The sequence below is a fragment of the Macaca thibetana genome, chromosome 13 (genome assembly GCF_024542745.1).
Source record: "Macaca thibetana thibetana isolate TM-01 chromosome 13, ASM2454274v1, whole genome shotgun sequence".
In the NCBI taxonomy this organism is placed as follows: domain Eukaryota; kingdom Metazoa; phylum Chordata; class Mammalia; order Primates; family Cercopithecidae; genus Macaca; species Macaca thibetana.
The window spans coordinates 86,524,850-86,541,554 of NC_065590.1; the positions used below are offsets into that span (position 1 = coordinate 86,524,850).

Sequence of the window (16,705 nt, forward strand, 5' to 3'; positions counted from 1 at the left end):
CAAATTGTTTCTTAGCTTCTTTTCTGAAAAATGATTAACAACAATAATAATAAATTCAAGAAGAATAAGCATCAAAATACTTTCCTCTAACCCCCGCAAATGTAGCCAGTGTAAAAAGTCCCAGTGTGCATATTTACCTTCCTGTACTGTTCAAGAAAACACGGTTGTGCTTCATTATCAAAAGTTGATTCTGGTAGATAGCAGAAGAGAATGTGAAATATGCGAAAATGTTTTCTTATGATAGAATGAATTGGCTAACATGGGAGTTCTTTTTTTAATGAGATAGTAACATAAGCAAATGTTTGGTCATGTACACAGATTTGGAAACCTTCACCGCACAGCTGTGTTATCAAATTAGGCATACTTCCTTGACCTAGGTGATTATTTTTTTTTAACAATATGAAGAATGAAAAATTTTTATTACTGTGACTTATCCTATCAAATTTTGACTATAAATTTCATTGAAATTATCATTATAATATCTAGGAAAAGTTTCACCCAGCAGGTAATAATTGTTCTCCAAAGGCAAGAGAGGAAAACCAGTCTCATCAGCTAAGTATTAGTTGTGATAAGGTCTTTGGTCTTCTTATATTTTTACAAGGCAATGATGCATTCAGTGTACATATTAGAACTTCCTTATTGTTTTGGTCCATTCCCATTATTTCAGAGTGCATTTTAATTCTCAATTTGTTATTGATATAGATCAACCAAATATTACCCTGTGGTTGCTTATATATTTTTAGAGTTTCCCTTACATGCAGTTTTGCTTAACATGGGTCACAGTAAAGGATCATTTATAAAAGTAATAGATTGTTTCCTGTTTCTGCCAGCTGATTTGATCAATCTAAAGTTCATTATGTACTATGAGTTACATAACCAGTATGGAATCTGTGTGGGACATTCTCATTTTAGTTGGGTGTTAACTGAATTAGCCATTTATATCCTTTAAATCATCGAGGACATTTTAATAAACACTTGAACTGCTCTGTTCTTCATGTACCCTGCTCCAGCAATACGGTTCACCTGGCTCTTACCCAAACACACCACATTAGCTTTCTATGGCCTCTACACATGCTCTTCCCTCCCTACAAAATTTATTTTTCCAAGCATCTCTTAGCTTACTCCCTAACTGCCTTTGCACAAATGTCACCTTTCATCAAAGCCTTTACTAAACACCCTATTTAAAGCTATCCCACTACCCCTCACAGTTTCTAGTCCTCTTTTATTATTTTATCTGCTCCCTCATAGGACTTGTGACTTACTACCATTATACATATCTGATTCAATTATTATTTATTGCTTAAATTGTTATAATCATTATAAATCACTTATGGCTAATTAATATACATATTATGCTCAGTCATTTACTTGATTAGTTGTTAGTCTCAATTATATTTTATTTTTTAATATATATTTTTAATTGACAAATAGAAAGTGTATAGATTGGTACAATATGGTGTTTGGAAATAAGCATATATTGTGGAATGACTAAATCAAGCTAAGTGACTTATGCAGTACCTTACATGCTTATTTTTTTTTGTGGTAAGAACACTTAAAATCTATTCTACTATCTTAGCAATTTAAAAATGGGCAAAGGACTTGAATAGACATTTCTTCAAAAAAAAAAAATACAAATGACCAACAGGTATATGAAAAGGTACTCAACATCACTAATTATCAGAGAAATGCAAATCAGAACCACAATGATATATCACCTAACACCTGTAAGGATGTCTATTAGAAAAACAAAATATAACAAGTGTTGACAAGGATGTAGAGAAATAGAAATCTTTGTACACCTTGTACACTGTTGCAAGAGCATTGGTAGAACTACTTTGGAAAACTCTTTGTAATTATCTACTAAAGATGAATATATGCCTACTATATGACCCAGTATTTCTACTTTGAAGTGATGTAGCCAACAGAAATACATGCATACATGCACCAAAAGACATATACAAAAATGTTAATAGGACTTCTGGTTTCCAGTTCCACATGTAGGGAGCTTAGAAGTTGCCATTCCAACCCTAACAAGTAAAAAGCTGAGCAAACTGATAAATCAACTCTTATTGGACCCAGGATAGGGGAAGACACAGGGAAACCCACTGTCCCCAAAAGACTAGAGAGACAGACTGGCAAATACTGAGAGCCACAAGTTACTATAGAGCATGCAGTCACAAATAGAAACCCCCATAGGAAGCAGTGCCTTGGTAGAAAACCTGAGCTGTAATTGATGAATTATAGGAGGTTCAGTATGAACAACTCTAAAAGTTTAAAACTCCAGGGGGATCCACTCATGGGGAAACCCTACTATTTTGTTAGACTTACCTACATGAGCTAAATTAGATTCTCCAAGTAAATATTGCAGAAAAATCCCTATGTGCTTCTGGCAGGGGGAGGATGAAATGAACCATTTTGAAATATGCCAGAGCACTGTGCTCTTCTTAACAAGGTCTGCCCCCAGGAGAAATTAGTTAGCTAAATCCTGACCTGCTGGGGTATTATTAGAGCCTGACCCAAGGGAAGGGAAATACGTAACTCTTGTCAGCTCTAACCTTCTGCATCAGAGAAGGGAAATACTAAACTCCAGACAACTCTAGCCATCCTGTCCTGCCAAAGAGGGGAGAAGAATACTGAGGAAACACTTAGAAGTTTGTAGACCAGAGGCATATGCTTACTAAAAGACTGAAACTTAATCATAGGATGATAGAATGTCTCTCCTCCCCTTTCCCCCACCTAACTACTGCATTACTAAAACCTGATTTACAGAAGTTCCTTTTACCTGGTACATCATGTCCAACTATCAAGAAAAAATTACTAGGCATACCAAAAGGCAAAAAAAAAGAAAAGAAAAGAAAAGAAAAACAATCTGAGGAGAATAGAGCAAGCTTCAGACCCAGACAGGTAGCGATTCTGGAATTATCAGATGAGGAATTTAAATCCGCTATGATTAATATACTAATGCCTATAACAGATAAAGAAGGCATCATTCAAGAATAGGTAGACAATGTAAGAAGAGAGATGGAAATCCTAAGGAAAAAGCAAAGAGAAATACTAGAGAGTAAAAACACTATAAAATAAAGAATGCTTTTGATGGGCTTATCAGTAGATTGAAAGTGGCTGAAGAAAGAGTCTCTGAGCCTAAGAATATCTCAACATAAACCTCCAAAACTGAAAAGCAAAGAAAAAGGCTGAGAAAAGAAAAAAAAAAAAAAAGAATAAGGACTGCAGGACAACTACAAAAGGTGAAACATATGCATAAGGGGAATACTAGATGGAAAAGAAAGAGAGAAAGAAACATTTCAAACAATAATGACAGAGACATTTCTTAAATTAATGTCAGACATCAAACTTCAGATCCAGGAGACTCAGAAAGAAAATAATAGGGGCTTGAAACTCTGATCTCCATAAAGAAAAGAAGAGCATCAAAGAGGAAATTAACAAAGATAAAACAAAAATGTTTATTTTTCTTATTCTTAATTTATCTAACTGATAAGTTTGTTCAAAATAATAATAGCAACAGTGCTTTCGATTATGTATGTTTATATGTTATATGTATGCTACATATAAGTGAAATGAATGCAACAACACAAAGAGCAGGAGGGAAGACTTAGGATTATTTTGTTTTTGTAAGATATACTACTTGTACAGTGGTGTAATGTTGTTTAAAAGTGAACTTGGACTAGTTGTAAATGGATGTTGCAAACCCTAGGGCAATCACTGGAAGTTTTTTTTTTTTTTTTAAGTAAAACTGACATGCTAAGAAAGGAGAAAAAATTGAATCATATAAAATGCTCATTTAAAACCACAAAAGGCAGAAAATATGTGGAAGATGAAAATAGGAATAAGAACAACAGAGAAAATAATGACAAATATAGTTGATATTAATTTAACTACCAATAATCACTTTAAACATCAGTGGTCTAAATGCACCAAATAGACCTGGCGTGGTGGCTCACACCTATAATCCCAGCACTTTGGGAGGCTGAGGCAGGAAGATCACTTGGGCCCAGGAGTTCAAGACCAGCCTGCGCAACATAGGGAGAGAGACCATCTCTACAAAAAATTTGAAAAGTTAGCCAGGCATGGTGGTATGTGCCTGTAGTCCCAGCTACTCAGAAGGCTGAGGTGGGAGGATCTCCTCGAGCCTGGGAGGTCAAGGCTGCAGTGACAGAGTGAGATCCTGTCTCAAAAAAAAAAAAAAAGAAAAAAAGAAAAGCACTAATTAAAAGATTGTTAGAGTGGATCAAAAAACAAGACTCAACTATATGTTGTTTAGAAGAAGCCCACTTTAAATATAAAGATACATGTAGATGAAAAGTAAATGGATGGAGAAAAATATACCAAGCTAACACTAATCAAAAGAAAACAGGAGTAGCTACATTTCAGACAAGGCAGACTTTCAAAGCAAAGAAAGTTATCCAGGATAAAAAAGGTCATTACATAATGATAAAGAGGTCAGTCCTCCAAGAAGACATAACAGTCCTTTACATGCATGTGCCTAGCAGCAAAGCATAAAACTATGTGAGGCAAAAACTGATAGAACTACGAGCATAAATATATGCATCCACTATCATAGTTGGAGATTTTAACACCCCTTTATCAGAAATGGACAGATCCAGCAGGCAGTAAATGGGTAAAGACAAAGTTGAATCCAACAACACCATCAATCAACTTGTATAATTGACATCTATAGACTACTTCATCCAACAAGAGCAGAATACACATTCTTCTCAAGATCACATGGAACATTCACCAAGATAGACCACATTATGGTCCGTAAAGCACACATTAACAAATTTAGAATAGAAATTATATAATGCCTGCTCTCAGACCACAGTGGAATTTAGAAACCAATAAAGGAAAGATAACTGGAAAGTCCCAAAATACATGGAGATTAAACATGGATTAGAAAAGAAATTTCAAGATAAATTAAGAAATAATTTTGAACTAAATGAAAATGAAAACAGAACTTATCAAAATTTATGAGATGCTGCAATGAGCCAGGATCATGCCATAAAATAAAATTAATGTATCAGAGATGTATGTACTCCATGTCCATTGGAACACCCTTCACAATAGCAAAGTTAACAGAATCAACCTAAGTGTCCATCAGCAGATGAATGGATAAAGAAAATGTGTGTGTACACAATGGAATACTGCTCAGCCTTAAAAAGAAGTTTTGTCATGTGCAACAATGTAGATGGAGCTGGAGAATATTATGTTAAGTGAAATAAACCAGACACAGGAAGACAAATACCACATGTCCTCACATATATGTGGAATCTGAAACAATAGAACTTACAGAGCAGGGAGTGGAATGGTGGTTACTAGAGTCTGGGGTGGTGGGCAGTGGGAGAAGGAGGAGAGGATGGTCAGAGGGTACAAAGCCTCAATTAGGAGGAATACAGTTTTTTCCTTTGGGATATATTGCACAGCATAGTAAGTATAGCAAAAACAGTCTTTATAACAAATGATACTGGAACAACTGAACATCCACGTGCAAGAAAATGAATCTAGACATAGACCTTATACTTATCACAAAAACTAACTCAAAATGGGTTATAGATCTAAATATGAAACAACTATAAAATGACTAGAAGATAACATAGGAGAAAACCTAGATGACCTTGGATATGATGATGACTTTTTAGATACAAACCAAAGGTACAATCAATGAAAGAAATAACAGATAAGCTGAACTTCATTAAAATTAAAAGCTTCTACAGAAAGCAGGGTCAAGAGAATAAAAAGATAAGTCATAGACTGAGAGAAAATATTTGAAAAGACACATCTGATAAAAGACAAATCCAAAATGTACAAGGAACTCAGAAAACTCAAAATAAGAAAAATATAAAACCTATTTAAAAATGGGTCAAAACCCTTAACAGACACCTCACCAAAGAAGATATACAGATGACAAATAAACATGAAAAGATGCTCCACATCATATGGCATCAAGGAAATGTAAATTAAAAAGACAATGGGATAACGCCATACCTGTTAGAATGGCCAAAATTCAGAACACTGACAATAAATACTGAAAAGGATATAGAAACAGCAGGATATGGAGCACCTCTCATTCATTACTGGTGGGAATCAAATAGTCCAACCACCTGGAAGACAATTTAGTGATTTCATACAAAACTAAATATATTCTTACCATGTGTTCTAGCAATTGTGCTCTTAGATATCTACCCAAAGAAGTTGAAAACTTAGTGCACACGGACATTTATAGCAGCTTTATTCATAATTGCCAAAACTTACAGGCAACCAGTATTTCCTTCAGTAGGTGAATGAATAAATACACTATGGTACATTCAGATGATAGAATATTTTTTAGCATTAAAAAGAAATGAGGGGACCTGGACATGGTGGGTCACGTGTGTAATCCCAGCACTTTGGGAGGCCAAGGCAGGAGGATCATTTGATCCCAGGAGTTCAAGACCAGCCTGGGCAACATAGGGAGACCCTGTCTCTATAAAAATATAAAAAATGAACCAGGCATGGTGGGGCACAACTGTAGTCCCAGTTACTTGGGAGGCCGAGGTGGAAGGATCACTTGCACTCAGGATGTCAAGTCTGCAGTGAGCTGTGATTTTGCCTCGTTATGGGCTGAGAGGGTGGTGAGTGGTGGTTCTTCTCAGTCTGAACAGATCTCTAGTCATCCTAAAACCCAGTCATTTGTCATTACTGTACAGAAGAAACAATAAGTAATGGACCTATCCCTTAAGAAAATCCCTCATCAAAGTATGCTTCTTTATTGTAGGTAATTCGCGCCTTTCTGCTGTTTCCAACAATTGAACGAATGTCTGAGTCACCCAATGGCAGAATTGCCACTCCACTTTTGTGCTGGTTTCGATATGTTCTCTATGTTACTGGCTACTTATTATTGAAACCGTGTCCTGAGAAAATCAAGTCCTTGCTAATCAGAAGGTGCCTTCAATTAATGAACCTGGAGAATGAATTTTCGCCATTGAATGTATTAGAACCATTCTGCCTTGGTAAGCACAGATTTTAAAATGTATATGTTTATTCTTGTATCACAAAGTGTTTACACAATACTCTCTGACAGTGGACAAATATCAAGCAAGCAATTATTTACTAGTTTTTTATTTTTCTCTTCCAAAAGTTTAAAACTAGAAATAAATAAAATTAGAAATAGAATGAGGGAATTTTTACATGAGAAATTAGACGGAAAAGCCTCATCAAGTTTTAATTTTATCTTACGTTTCCGATTCTTCACTCTAGCTGCAGGATGGTGAGAAACACTTGTTCTGCACATAGTACATAGTATATAGTATATACGGAGTCCCTACAGGAATCCTGGGTATGCCTGTTAGCTCAGTGGGAGTACTTTACAAAAAAACAGCAGAAGGATACAAAGCCTAATACTCTTGTAGAGTTAACAGGTTGTTTTTATTTTCCTTCTTTAAATGTTTTGGGAGAATTTAAATCATAGAAGTAATAGATAGTTGTCATGGTAATGTATTTTAATACTGGGTGCTTTGCTAATTGTATTTTATGAATATGCTAGTAAATGTTTTTGTGACTTTACTTTTTGGCTTCAAAAGTTGTTTTAAAATGTAATTTATCGTTTTAGATCATACTATTTTATACTATATTTATAAATGACTTTCATAATAAAGTAATCCTAGTTTCTTAATCTATAAGGTGGGGATAACAATACCCCATACTTCAAATGTTATTCTAGTGTTAGATGTGATAAAATATGCAAAGCTTCTATCTGGTATTTTATTTATAACAGACCTCCAATGAATGAAGTAACAATTAGTTGCAGCAGTAGCTAATGGCACTTTCTAAGCTTTTACCTGTGATCCTCAAAAGAACTAATAAGGTTTAGTATTGCTATTGTCCCCCTTTTAAATGAAGCAACTGAGGTACAAAGAGGTTACATGATTGCCCAGAGTTATACAACTAGTATGTAGTGTTGAAGCCCAGGCATTCTGCTGCTGTATTGCATTTCCTTTCACCATAGCTGCTGCTGTTGCCCTAGTTAATGATAACAGCAGGACTCCTGAATAAAGTTTTCCATGCTCAGCTGTATTAAGAATGCCATAAGGTCACATGCGTAATGAACTAGAAACAAGTTAACAGCCCTGCCTGTTCAATTGTACAGCTGCAGTTCATATGGGAGGTATTTTTCTAAATATGTAACAAGAAGCAGTCCTCACAAATACAAAATTCAGTATATTTATCCTATTGATAGATTTTCCCCCTTCCATTTTCCCCCCAATTTCCATTCTTTAATATAGCCTTAGCATAGTGGTTAAAAAAGATGAGATAGGAAGAGGGGAAGCAAGGGCTAAGGACAGTCATGGAAATTGCCAGAGGTTGAAGTTGGAAATATCCCTTAAAGACCATTTGGTCCAACTCTTCATCTGTCCACCATATTGTTACAGAAAAGGAGTCCCGATCCACACCCTGAGAGAGGGTTCTTGGATCTCGTGCAAGAAAGAATTCAGGGTGAGTCTGCAGTGCAAAGCAAAAGCAAGTTTATTAAGTGAGTAAAGTGGTGAAAGAATAGCTCCTCCGTAGACAGAGTAGGATATTCCTGAAAATAAGAGGAGGGATGTACCCACCCCAGGTACAACGCTTGTATATATAGGGAGATGTGTTCTGCTACAAGTTTGTGATAAAGGATTAATTTTCTTAATTACTATATTTTGCAAGATTCGATATTATCATTATTATTATTATTATTATTATTTTGAGATGGAGTCTCACTCTGTCACCCAGGCTGGAGTGCAGTGGCACGATCTCGGCTTACTGCAACCTCTGCTTCCCAGGTTCAAGTAATTCTCCTGCCTCAGCCTCCCGAGTAGCTAGGACTACAGGCAAGCACCACTGTGCCCAGCTAATTTTTGTATTTTTTTTAGAGACAGAGTTTCACCATGCTGGCCAGGCTGGTCTCAATCTCCTGACCTCGTGATCCACCCATCTCAGCCTCCCAAAGTGCTGGGATTACAGGCGTGAGCCACCGCACCCAGCCCAAGAATCGATATTACTATCTTTGAAGCAAAATTAGGAATGCCTTTGTTCTCCAGATATCAGGATATCTGGACACTCCCAAGTCTGAGTCTGTTTTGGTAAACATTATTAATTTGTTCCCTTAACTTTAAACATCTAGAGGCTCGGAATGCCTTACTTTCTGAGAATACGGTCCAGCAAGTTTCAGCCTTATTTTCCTAGCCCACACTCAAAATGAAGCCTCTCTGGTTCAAATGCCTCTGACAATATCATGGAACAGATGCCTACTGGTGAAAATGATACTGACAGGAAGTCAGAAACCCTCAACTCTCATTTTGGTTCTGTCCTAGAGTCACTCTGTGGCTTCCATTTAGTTACTTCCCCTCATTGATTTTCAGATGTTGATTAAATCAAGAGTTAGAGCCAGTCTACCTTTGGAAATTACTTGAGACCCAATGGAATCAGCATTTGAAATTCTGGCAAATATATGTAAAATTCTCCACATATACTTTGATAAGATCATTTTACTTCTCTTTACAGGTTTGTTTGTCCCTCCTAGCCCCTTGTTGCTCTCTGTCATTTTCTTTTTGCCTTGTAGAATGGATTTTATAAAGCATTCTTCAGTTATGGATTCCATTTTCCTCCTGGGATTTCTGCTTCCAGGAAGATAGGGTAAATGGACTTTCCACTATTTCTCCTGCTAAGTACAAAAAACCCTGGATATTATCTATAAAACAACATTAAGAAGACTATACAAAGTAGAGAATAGAAAGCAGGCTATGTAGGGACTTTGGGACCCCAGCAACAAACACAGTGGTGAGTTCCGTAGGTTTTCTTTTTATCACACATATCCTAGGTGTGGAGCCAGCAACCCAGACACACCAAAGAGTAGAGACTTTTAAAGGCCCCAACAAAAGCCTACTCTCTCTAGCCCAAAGACCGGGAAAGGAGCAATGTTTCATAGAGCAGGAAAAAACAGTCTTCTCCCTACCTTGTATAGTTCTTACTTGGAGCAGATCTTTGTTACAAAAGACAGATTAACAAGAAAAATATATAAATTTATTAACATTGTATTTCATATGTACATGGGAGATACCCAGAGAAATGAATAAATCTCAAAGAGGTGGCTTCTGAGTTCAGACTTAAATACTAAATACTTCAACTAAAACAAAGAAAAGAAGTCAGTAATGGGAGGTAACCAAGAAAAGCACTGTACACAAGACAAAAGTTTCTTATGCAGATTTAGGTTGGTGCCCTTTGCATTGATAATAGAGTCCCTGGTGATTTAGAGTCATCCTTCATGGTACAGAGAGGAAAACACCGATTCGAATGGAAATGTCCTTTATAGATGTGAATTTCCCTTTAAAAAGGGAACTTCTCCATTTTTAGAGCTTCTCCTGTGTCTCCAGTTTCTCAAAATACTCAGTTTAAAATAATCTTTTTGCCCAAGAGGCATCTTTAGGGATGGTATATTTTGGGTCCCCTACAGTCATTTTGCGGCAGTATATTCTGATCTTCAATACTTTCTTTCTTTATTATTATTATATATTTTTTGAGACAGAGTCTCACTCTGCCACCCAGGCTGGGATGCAGTGGCTCAATCTCGGCTCACTGCACCCTCTGCCTCCTGGGCTCAAGCAGTTCTCCTGCCTCAGCCTCCCAAGTAGCTGGAACTACAAGTGCCCGCCACAACTCCCAGCAAATTTTTGTATTTTTAGTAGAGAGGGGGTTTCACCATATTGGCCAGGCTGGTCTCAAACTCCTAACCTGAGGTGATCCACCCACCTTGACCTTCCAAAATGCTGGGATTATAGGCACAAGTCACCGCAACTGGCCTCTGGTCTTTAATACTTTCTAAAAGAAACCTTTAGACAGTAACTGCTCTACTCTACTCCAGCCATCTCCAGCCATGCTTGCAGAGATTGAGTGGACTTTACCCTCTCCCCAGCAGTAATGAAGCACCCCCTCTCTTTCCCTGCTCTCGGGTACTGTCCCAGAAGAGGCTGAGTAGAGAGCAAAGACTTTCATCACTGCCCTGCAGTAATGGGACTGCCATCACCACTACCCCCATGTTATCAGTCAAGGTCATGTGGGAGAAGTAACAAGGGACTCCCACTTGTCCCAGCCAAGATGGTAACAGTGGAAGCCTAGTACAGAGTCAGAATTGCTTTCCCTACTCAGCAGCTATAAGGAGCCCCTTCATCCCTTGGGTGTCAATGTAGCAGGACGAGCCTCAGACAAAACTCCTCAGACACTGAGTTAAAGAAGGAAGGGGTTTATTCGGCCAGCGACATCGGCAAGACTCCTGTTTCAAGAGCCGAGCTCCCCTAGTGAGCAATTCCTGTCCATTTTAAGAGCTCACAACTCTAAGGGGGTGAGCGTGAGAGGGTCGTGATCGATTGAGCAAGCAGGGGGTACGTGACTGGGAGCTGCATGCACCGGTAATTAGATCGGAACAAAACAGGATAGGGATTTTCACAGTGCTTTTCTATACAATGTCTGTAATCTATAGATAACATAACCGATTAGGTCAGGGGTCGATCTTTAACTACCAGGCCTAGGGTGTGGGACTGGGCTGTCTGCTTGTGGATTTCAGTTCTGTCTTTTAGTTTTTACTTTTTCTTTCTTTGGAGGCAGAAATTGGGCCTAAGACAATATGAGGGATGGTCTCCTCCTTTACTCCCCGCCTTTGAGACTCTCACTCAATAGTGGGAGTTCTCACTTTCATTTTTACTACCTAAGTCTTCTTGCAAGACAGATCGATAGTGATTCATATAGTACACTTGTGCTGAAGCATTTTGGTGAACTAAGGTAGCGATGAAGCTTTTTATCATTTGAAGAAGTACAGATAGCAAACAAGGGAGCAGTAAGCAGGTTCCTATTACTATTATAACTCTTATTATAAGAGTTTTAAATCCTCCTAGCACTGGGAACCATTTTCTAAACATGACCCCAGGATCAAATCCATGGCACACTTGCATGGGCACATGTGCCAATTTTGTCGTATCTCTATGTCTTAAACTACTTGCCCTTGATTATCTATGTGTAGGCAGCAATTAGTAAAGTTAAATTTCCTACAGACCTCTCCTTCAGCTGCTAGCAAGCAGTCAAGAGCTAATCTATTTTGATAGATAGCATTTCTCATCTGAGCTTCTTGCCGGGCCAGAATAGTCAAGGCTCTGCCAGTTTTATTAGTGATTATTTTTAAGACAGCTTGTAACCGTATGATTTGGTTGATCATGTAAATGGGGGTCTGGTATCCTCACGAGCTGTCTTGTGCCTAAGTAGCAGGCCTATAATATTGTATGATTCTCTCAGAGGGCCATTTATCATTTTTTCAATTTCCTATAGCTATGCTTCTCTTTTTGCAGGAAGCATAGACAGGGAAGTCTAGGAATTCACCTGTTTTTATGGGCAGTAGGAAGAAAGATAGTTTAATAGTGTCAATAACACAACTACCTGCCTACTGGTCAGGTAATTTGGCATAAACTCTACGCCTGCATATCTAGTATAATCTAGTGGGGGCTGTCCAGTCTTGGCGGGACTCCGGGTGGGTCCACACAGTTTGCAGCTTTGGGAATTTACTAAATGGATTTCTCTCTGTGTGATTTGAACTCCACCAGGTGACTGTTTTTGTGGTACCATTATACAGTTTCTGTTTCAGACAACTAAGTCATCCTACAGCGTGAGTGAATTCTTTTCTTTCTCTAGCTATGCAGTATTGTCCAATAATTGAGGCTTTTAGGACCTAGAAATTATCAGGGTGATTCTTTTGAGCTGGGAATTCATCAGGAACTGGATCTGTAGGTACTCATTATCGGGCTTCCCATGGCCGTTGATCTCCTATTACAGTTCCTCCACATACATAACATGAAGTGACATTGAGAGACTGGGCTCCATGCTCAGCTAATTGCAAAAACAAATTTCTTGTTTTTCCTGGAATTTCTGGTACTAGCACATTTAGTTCATCATAGAAAGTTTGAAACACTGGCTCAGGAAAGCGTTTATAAACTTCTCCTTGAACCAAGATATTTACTTGAGGATTCAGTCCAACCCCATCAATTCCTAAGGTCACATGCTCCTCTTTTTTCCAGCAAGGATCAAGGGGATTGGTTATTACTAGCTCTAAGGGGTTACATTGTCCTTTAGTACAGGAAGGGTCATTTTTTCCTTTCTAAAGGTGGACTGGATCCTTTTCATTTTTTTTTAATCTAAGTGGCCTAAATGACACAAGACCAGTATTTACATTTATTTCCACACAGTCCTAATTTATGACAGATGTACTTATTTTCTGTCATATAGCCTCTTTTCTAATTAAGAGAACTACACCTTATTCCTAACTTATTACTATTAATGACAGCACAGGCATCAAATTTTAAGATGACTTGTTTGGGCACCTCTTTTTCTTCTGTTTTGGCTAACACTTTACTCGTATCATTTATGAGCCTCCACCAGTCCTCAGTCCTTAATCTTATTTTAAAAAAACTGTGGTCATGGGAGGCTCAGATGGGGCATAACACACATCAGGTTGGTCATTTCGTGGGCTACATACCTTGTGTAGAATAACATTATACAAACAAGTTCTTTTTAGAGTTCCAGTACACTTAAAATAACCGTAAAATAATAGGACCATAGCAAACTTTTGTCCTACCTCAGTGACTTGATATATACACTGGGAACAGTCCTCAGTCTGAGGTCAGTTGAAGTCCTTACTATAAAAGTCCAAATTTTAAGGAAAATGAGTCCTGAGATGAGTTTTCTCATGCTTCGGCTGTGCATGGACCAGTCAGCTTCCGCGTGTGACTGGAGCACGGTTTGTCGTCTTCTTCACAGTCACTTTGCAGGGGTTGGCGAAGCTGCTCCCGTCCACATACCACTCACAGTCTACTGATATTTCAGGATGGTTTCGCACATTGGGCCTGCTAGAGTAAACTGAGTCCAACACCTCTACACAGTTATGTTCAACTGGGCTCTCTGATACCGGGAGCAAGGTGGTGGGGTTTAGGGTGTTGCAAACTTCAGTGGTTATGTGGGGATTTTCACATAGCAAGCTTTGGTACTTGGTTAATCTAGCATTTGTTAACTGATGATGTCCTTTGATAGTCATTAAAGTTACCACAGCATGGGGGGCCTTTATATTCAGGTTTTGTCTAAGGGTTAGTTTATTTGCTTCATGTGCTAACAGAGCTGTTGCTGCTAGGGCCGTTAGATCTGGGGGCCAGCCTTTGGAAATCCTATCTAGTTGTTTTGAGAGATAGGCCACTGGCCTTGGCCAGGACCCCACAGTCTGGGTTAAAACTCCAACTGCCATTTTTTCTCTTTCTGACACATAGAGTGTAAAGAGTTTTGTCAGGTCAGGTAGCCTCAGGGCTGGGGCCGACATGAGTTTTTCTTTTAACTTATGAAAAGCTTATTTCTGTTGGTTGTAATAGATGTAGTGTATCTAATCTACATTTTTATTAACTGTCACCTACTAAAATATTGACTCAAATCCTGCAGCTATTTGATTTCAAGCTTTAAATTGATCTGGTATTCCTCGTGGGACTCCAGTTGCATCTAAATAGACATGAGAGTCGAAAGACTTATAAGGGGCTTCTCTCGCTTTACGATGTCTTATTTTTTTTCCTTCTGGTTGATGAAATGCCAGGGTGAAAGGGATAGCCAATTGGACTAAAGTACAAGTGCCATGCCACTTATTCAGCAGAGTGCCCAGTAAAGGTCCACCACAATACCACCACACATCCGCTCAGGGATGAAGAAGGGCTGACTGATTGATAAGCTCTTGAAAATTCTTAAGCTCACTGCATCCTTTCAGGTCTCCAAGGAATACTAAGTTTCCTCCCTGTCATGAGAGACACGAAGTGAACTTAGTGTTGGGAGACAGAAGCTGGATGGCCCTTGGGGGCTGACCTGCAGGGTGCCAGACTTTGGGATATGGCAGAGAGAGCTTGGCACAACTTATTACTCCAGGCTGTAGAATCCTGGAAAAGAGCTACCATGCCGCCCACACCTGGTCGACTGGAGGACCACCTTAGTGGAAAGGGGACAGTCTGGGCCTCTGGCCTGCCATGTGCACAAGCATAACAATTGCTTTTGTTTAACATGCAGATGGAATATTTGATCTGTTTTAACCATGCATTTGCATCTTGGTATCCTGTTTTAATTGCTAAAGTTTGTTTTAAGCCTTTAACTTCTATGATCTTCTAGTAAAATGAATGTATGGTTTTAGGAAATTACAGAAACCGGTTGGGGCAGTCCATCCTTGCTTTTTAGTGGTCCACAGAACGTTGGACCAACTATGGCATGTAAGCTCTACGTTGGGGGGCAAGACTCCTGGTTGGCACTGGGGTCTTTATCGAAATCTCCCTGGATTAAATGGTCCTAGTTTACTAATGCCCAGTCTGAGGAGAGTCAAAAGGGACAGAAGTACTTTTCTGAAGTAGAAAGCTGTCTTTGACTTGGCAAGTCTTCATAGATACTAACAAGGCAAGCATTAAATGCAATAGTTTGAGGCAAAATTGACTTGGTTATGTTAATAACTAGATGGTCAGCAATAGAACGAGGAAAGGAAAAAGAGTAATAGAATAGATGAAAAGGGTTAAATTTTTCTTAGCTTTAGTTTGGTAGGGTTTTCCCCGGGACTGTGGCCCATGACTCTGGAGGGGTTGGCACTTTCTTGACTTGGGTGTGATGAGTCCATTCTTTTTTTTTTTTTTTTTCTGTACGAACAGCAGTCTTGGTGGTTAGCAGCACAAGGTAGGGTCTTTCCCAGGCTGGCTTAAGTTTTTCTTCTTTCCACCCTTTGATGAGAACATGATCTTCAGGCTGGTGCTGGTTTACCAGAAATTCTAGGGATGGTGCATGTGCTAAAAGACTTTTAGTTTTTGAGAAAGGAAAGTGGAAGATAAACCAAGTATATAATTTTTAAGAAACTGACCTTTTGTTTTAAATATAGGGACCTTGGCAGTGGACTTTGTAGTCCTTAGTGCCTTTTTACTGAGAATTTTCCTTTAGCACCTCTTTTTATTAGTTTTTAAACTAAAGAAAGCCAAATACTATTTTATATTTAACAATGCTTCTCATATGATTTTTATACCAGATAAACTAAATTTTATCTTTATATTAGTGTGTTATTAATGTTAAACCTAATTTTAATAAAACCTTGTAGACATATTTATCTAATTTTTAATGTTTGACCATAAGGTAAGATTTTATAGACTCTTTTTAAACTTTTATAATTTTTGTTAAAGAGCAGGTTGGTGCTTTAAGAAACACCTGTTATGCTTTTACTTTAATGTCCAGTTCACAGAAAAACTGGATGATACTTCTTTAACTTTAGCTAATATGTTTACACACAGAATTTTCTTTACAATTAACATTTTAAAACTTGCTTAAACCTTCAAAACAATATTTTTTAAACTTTTTAATGTAAGTAAAAATATACATTCTTATGCCTCCTTATAATCCTTTCACCAAAGGTATATTTTACTTTTCTTATACACCTTGCACATAAACTTTTTTTTTTCAGTAGTTTTACATTCAGGAGGCCTAGTTACTTTTAAATTATACGATATTTTTTGCATAAATTCTTTTTTGTAACATTTTTCTGTTTCATGACTTTTGCAGACAGTTCTTCGACATGCCTCAACTTTCTGACTTACAACAAATATTTCTTTCTTTAAACAACCAGTTAATTTATTTCAGGACAAGAATT

General features: G+C 37.9%; 3 protein-coding genes across 5 annotated transcripts in view; 2 read left to right on the forward strand and 1 right to left on the reverse strand.

Annotated features, from left to right (window-relative positions):
• The window catches only part of HS1BP3 (HCLS1 binding protein 3), a 642,583-nt gene that overhangs the window by 500,125 nt on the left and 125,753 nt on the right, over positions 1–16,705 (forward strand). The window lies entirely within an intron of this gene.
• Positions 1–16,705, forward strand: part of LDAH (lipid droplet associated hydrolase) — a 147,842-nt gene that overhangs the window by 73,413 nt on the left and 57,724 nt on the right. For 2 of the 3 annotated variants that reach the window (XM_050754596.1, XM_050754597.1), the window contains one exon: positions 6,770–7,004. The exons of the other annotated variant lie outside the window; for it this stretch is intronic. In XM_050754596.1, the coding sequence (XP_050610553.1) occupies positions 6,770–7,004 (235 nt within the window). The remainder of the gene's footprint in view (positions 1–6,769; positions 7,005–16,705) is intronic. 3 annotated transcript variants of the gene reach the window in all.
• On the reverse strand, positions 13,505–15,175 carry LOC126934130 (uncharacterized). The gene has a single exon (XM_050754600.1). The coding sequence runs from the start codon at positions 14,372–14,374 to the stop codon at positions 13,778–13,780; it is 597 nt and encodes a 198-aa protein (XP_050610557.1). The 5' UTR covers positions 14,375–15,175; the 3' UTR covers positions 13,505–13,777.

Excerpts from the sequence above, each read along its gene's own strand:
- LOC126934130 (XM_050754600.1), bottom strand. The coding sequence starts at position 14,374 with ATGTCGGCCCCAGCCCTGAGGCTACCTGACCTGACAAAACTCTTTACA.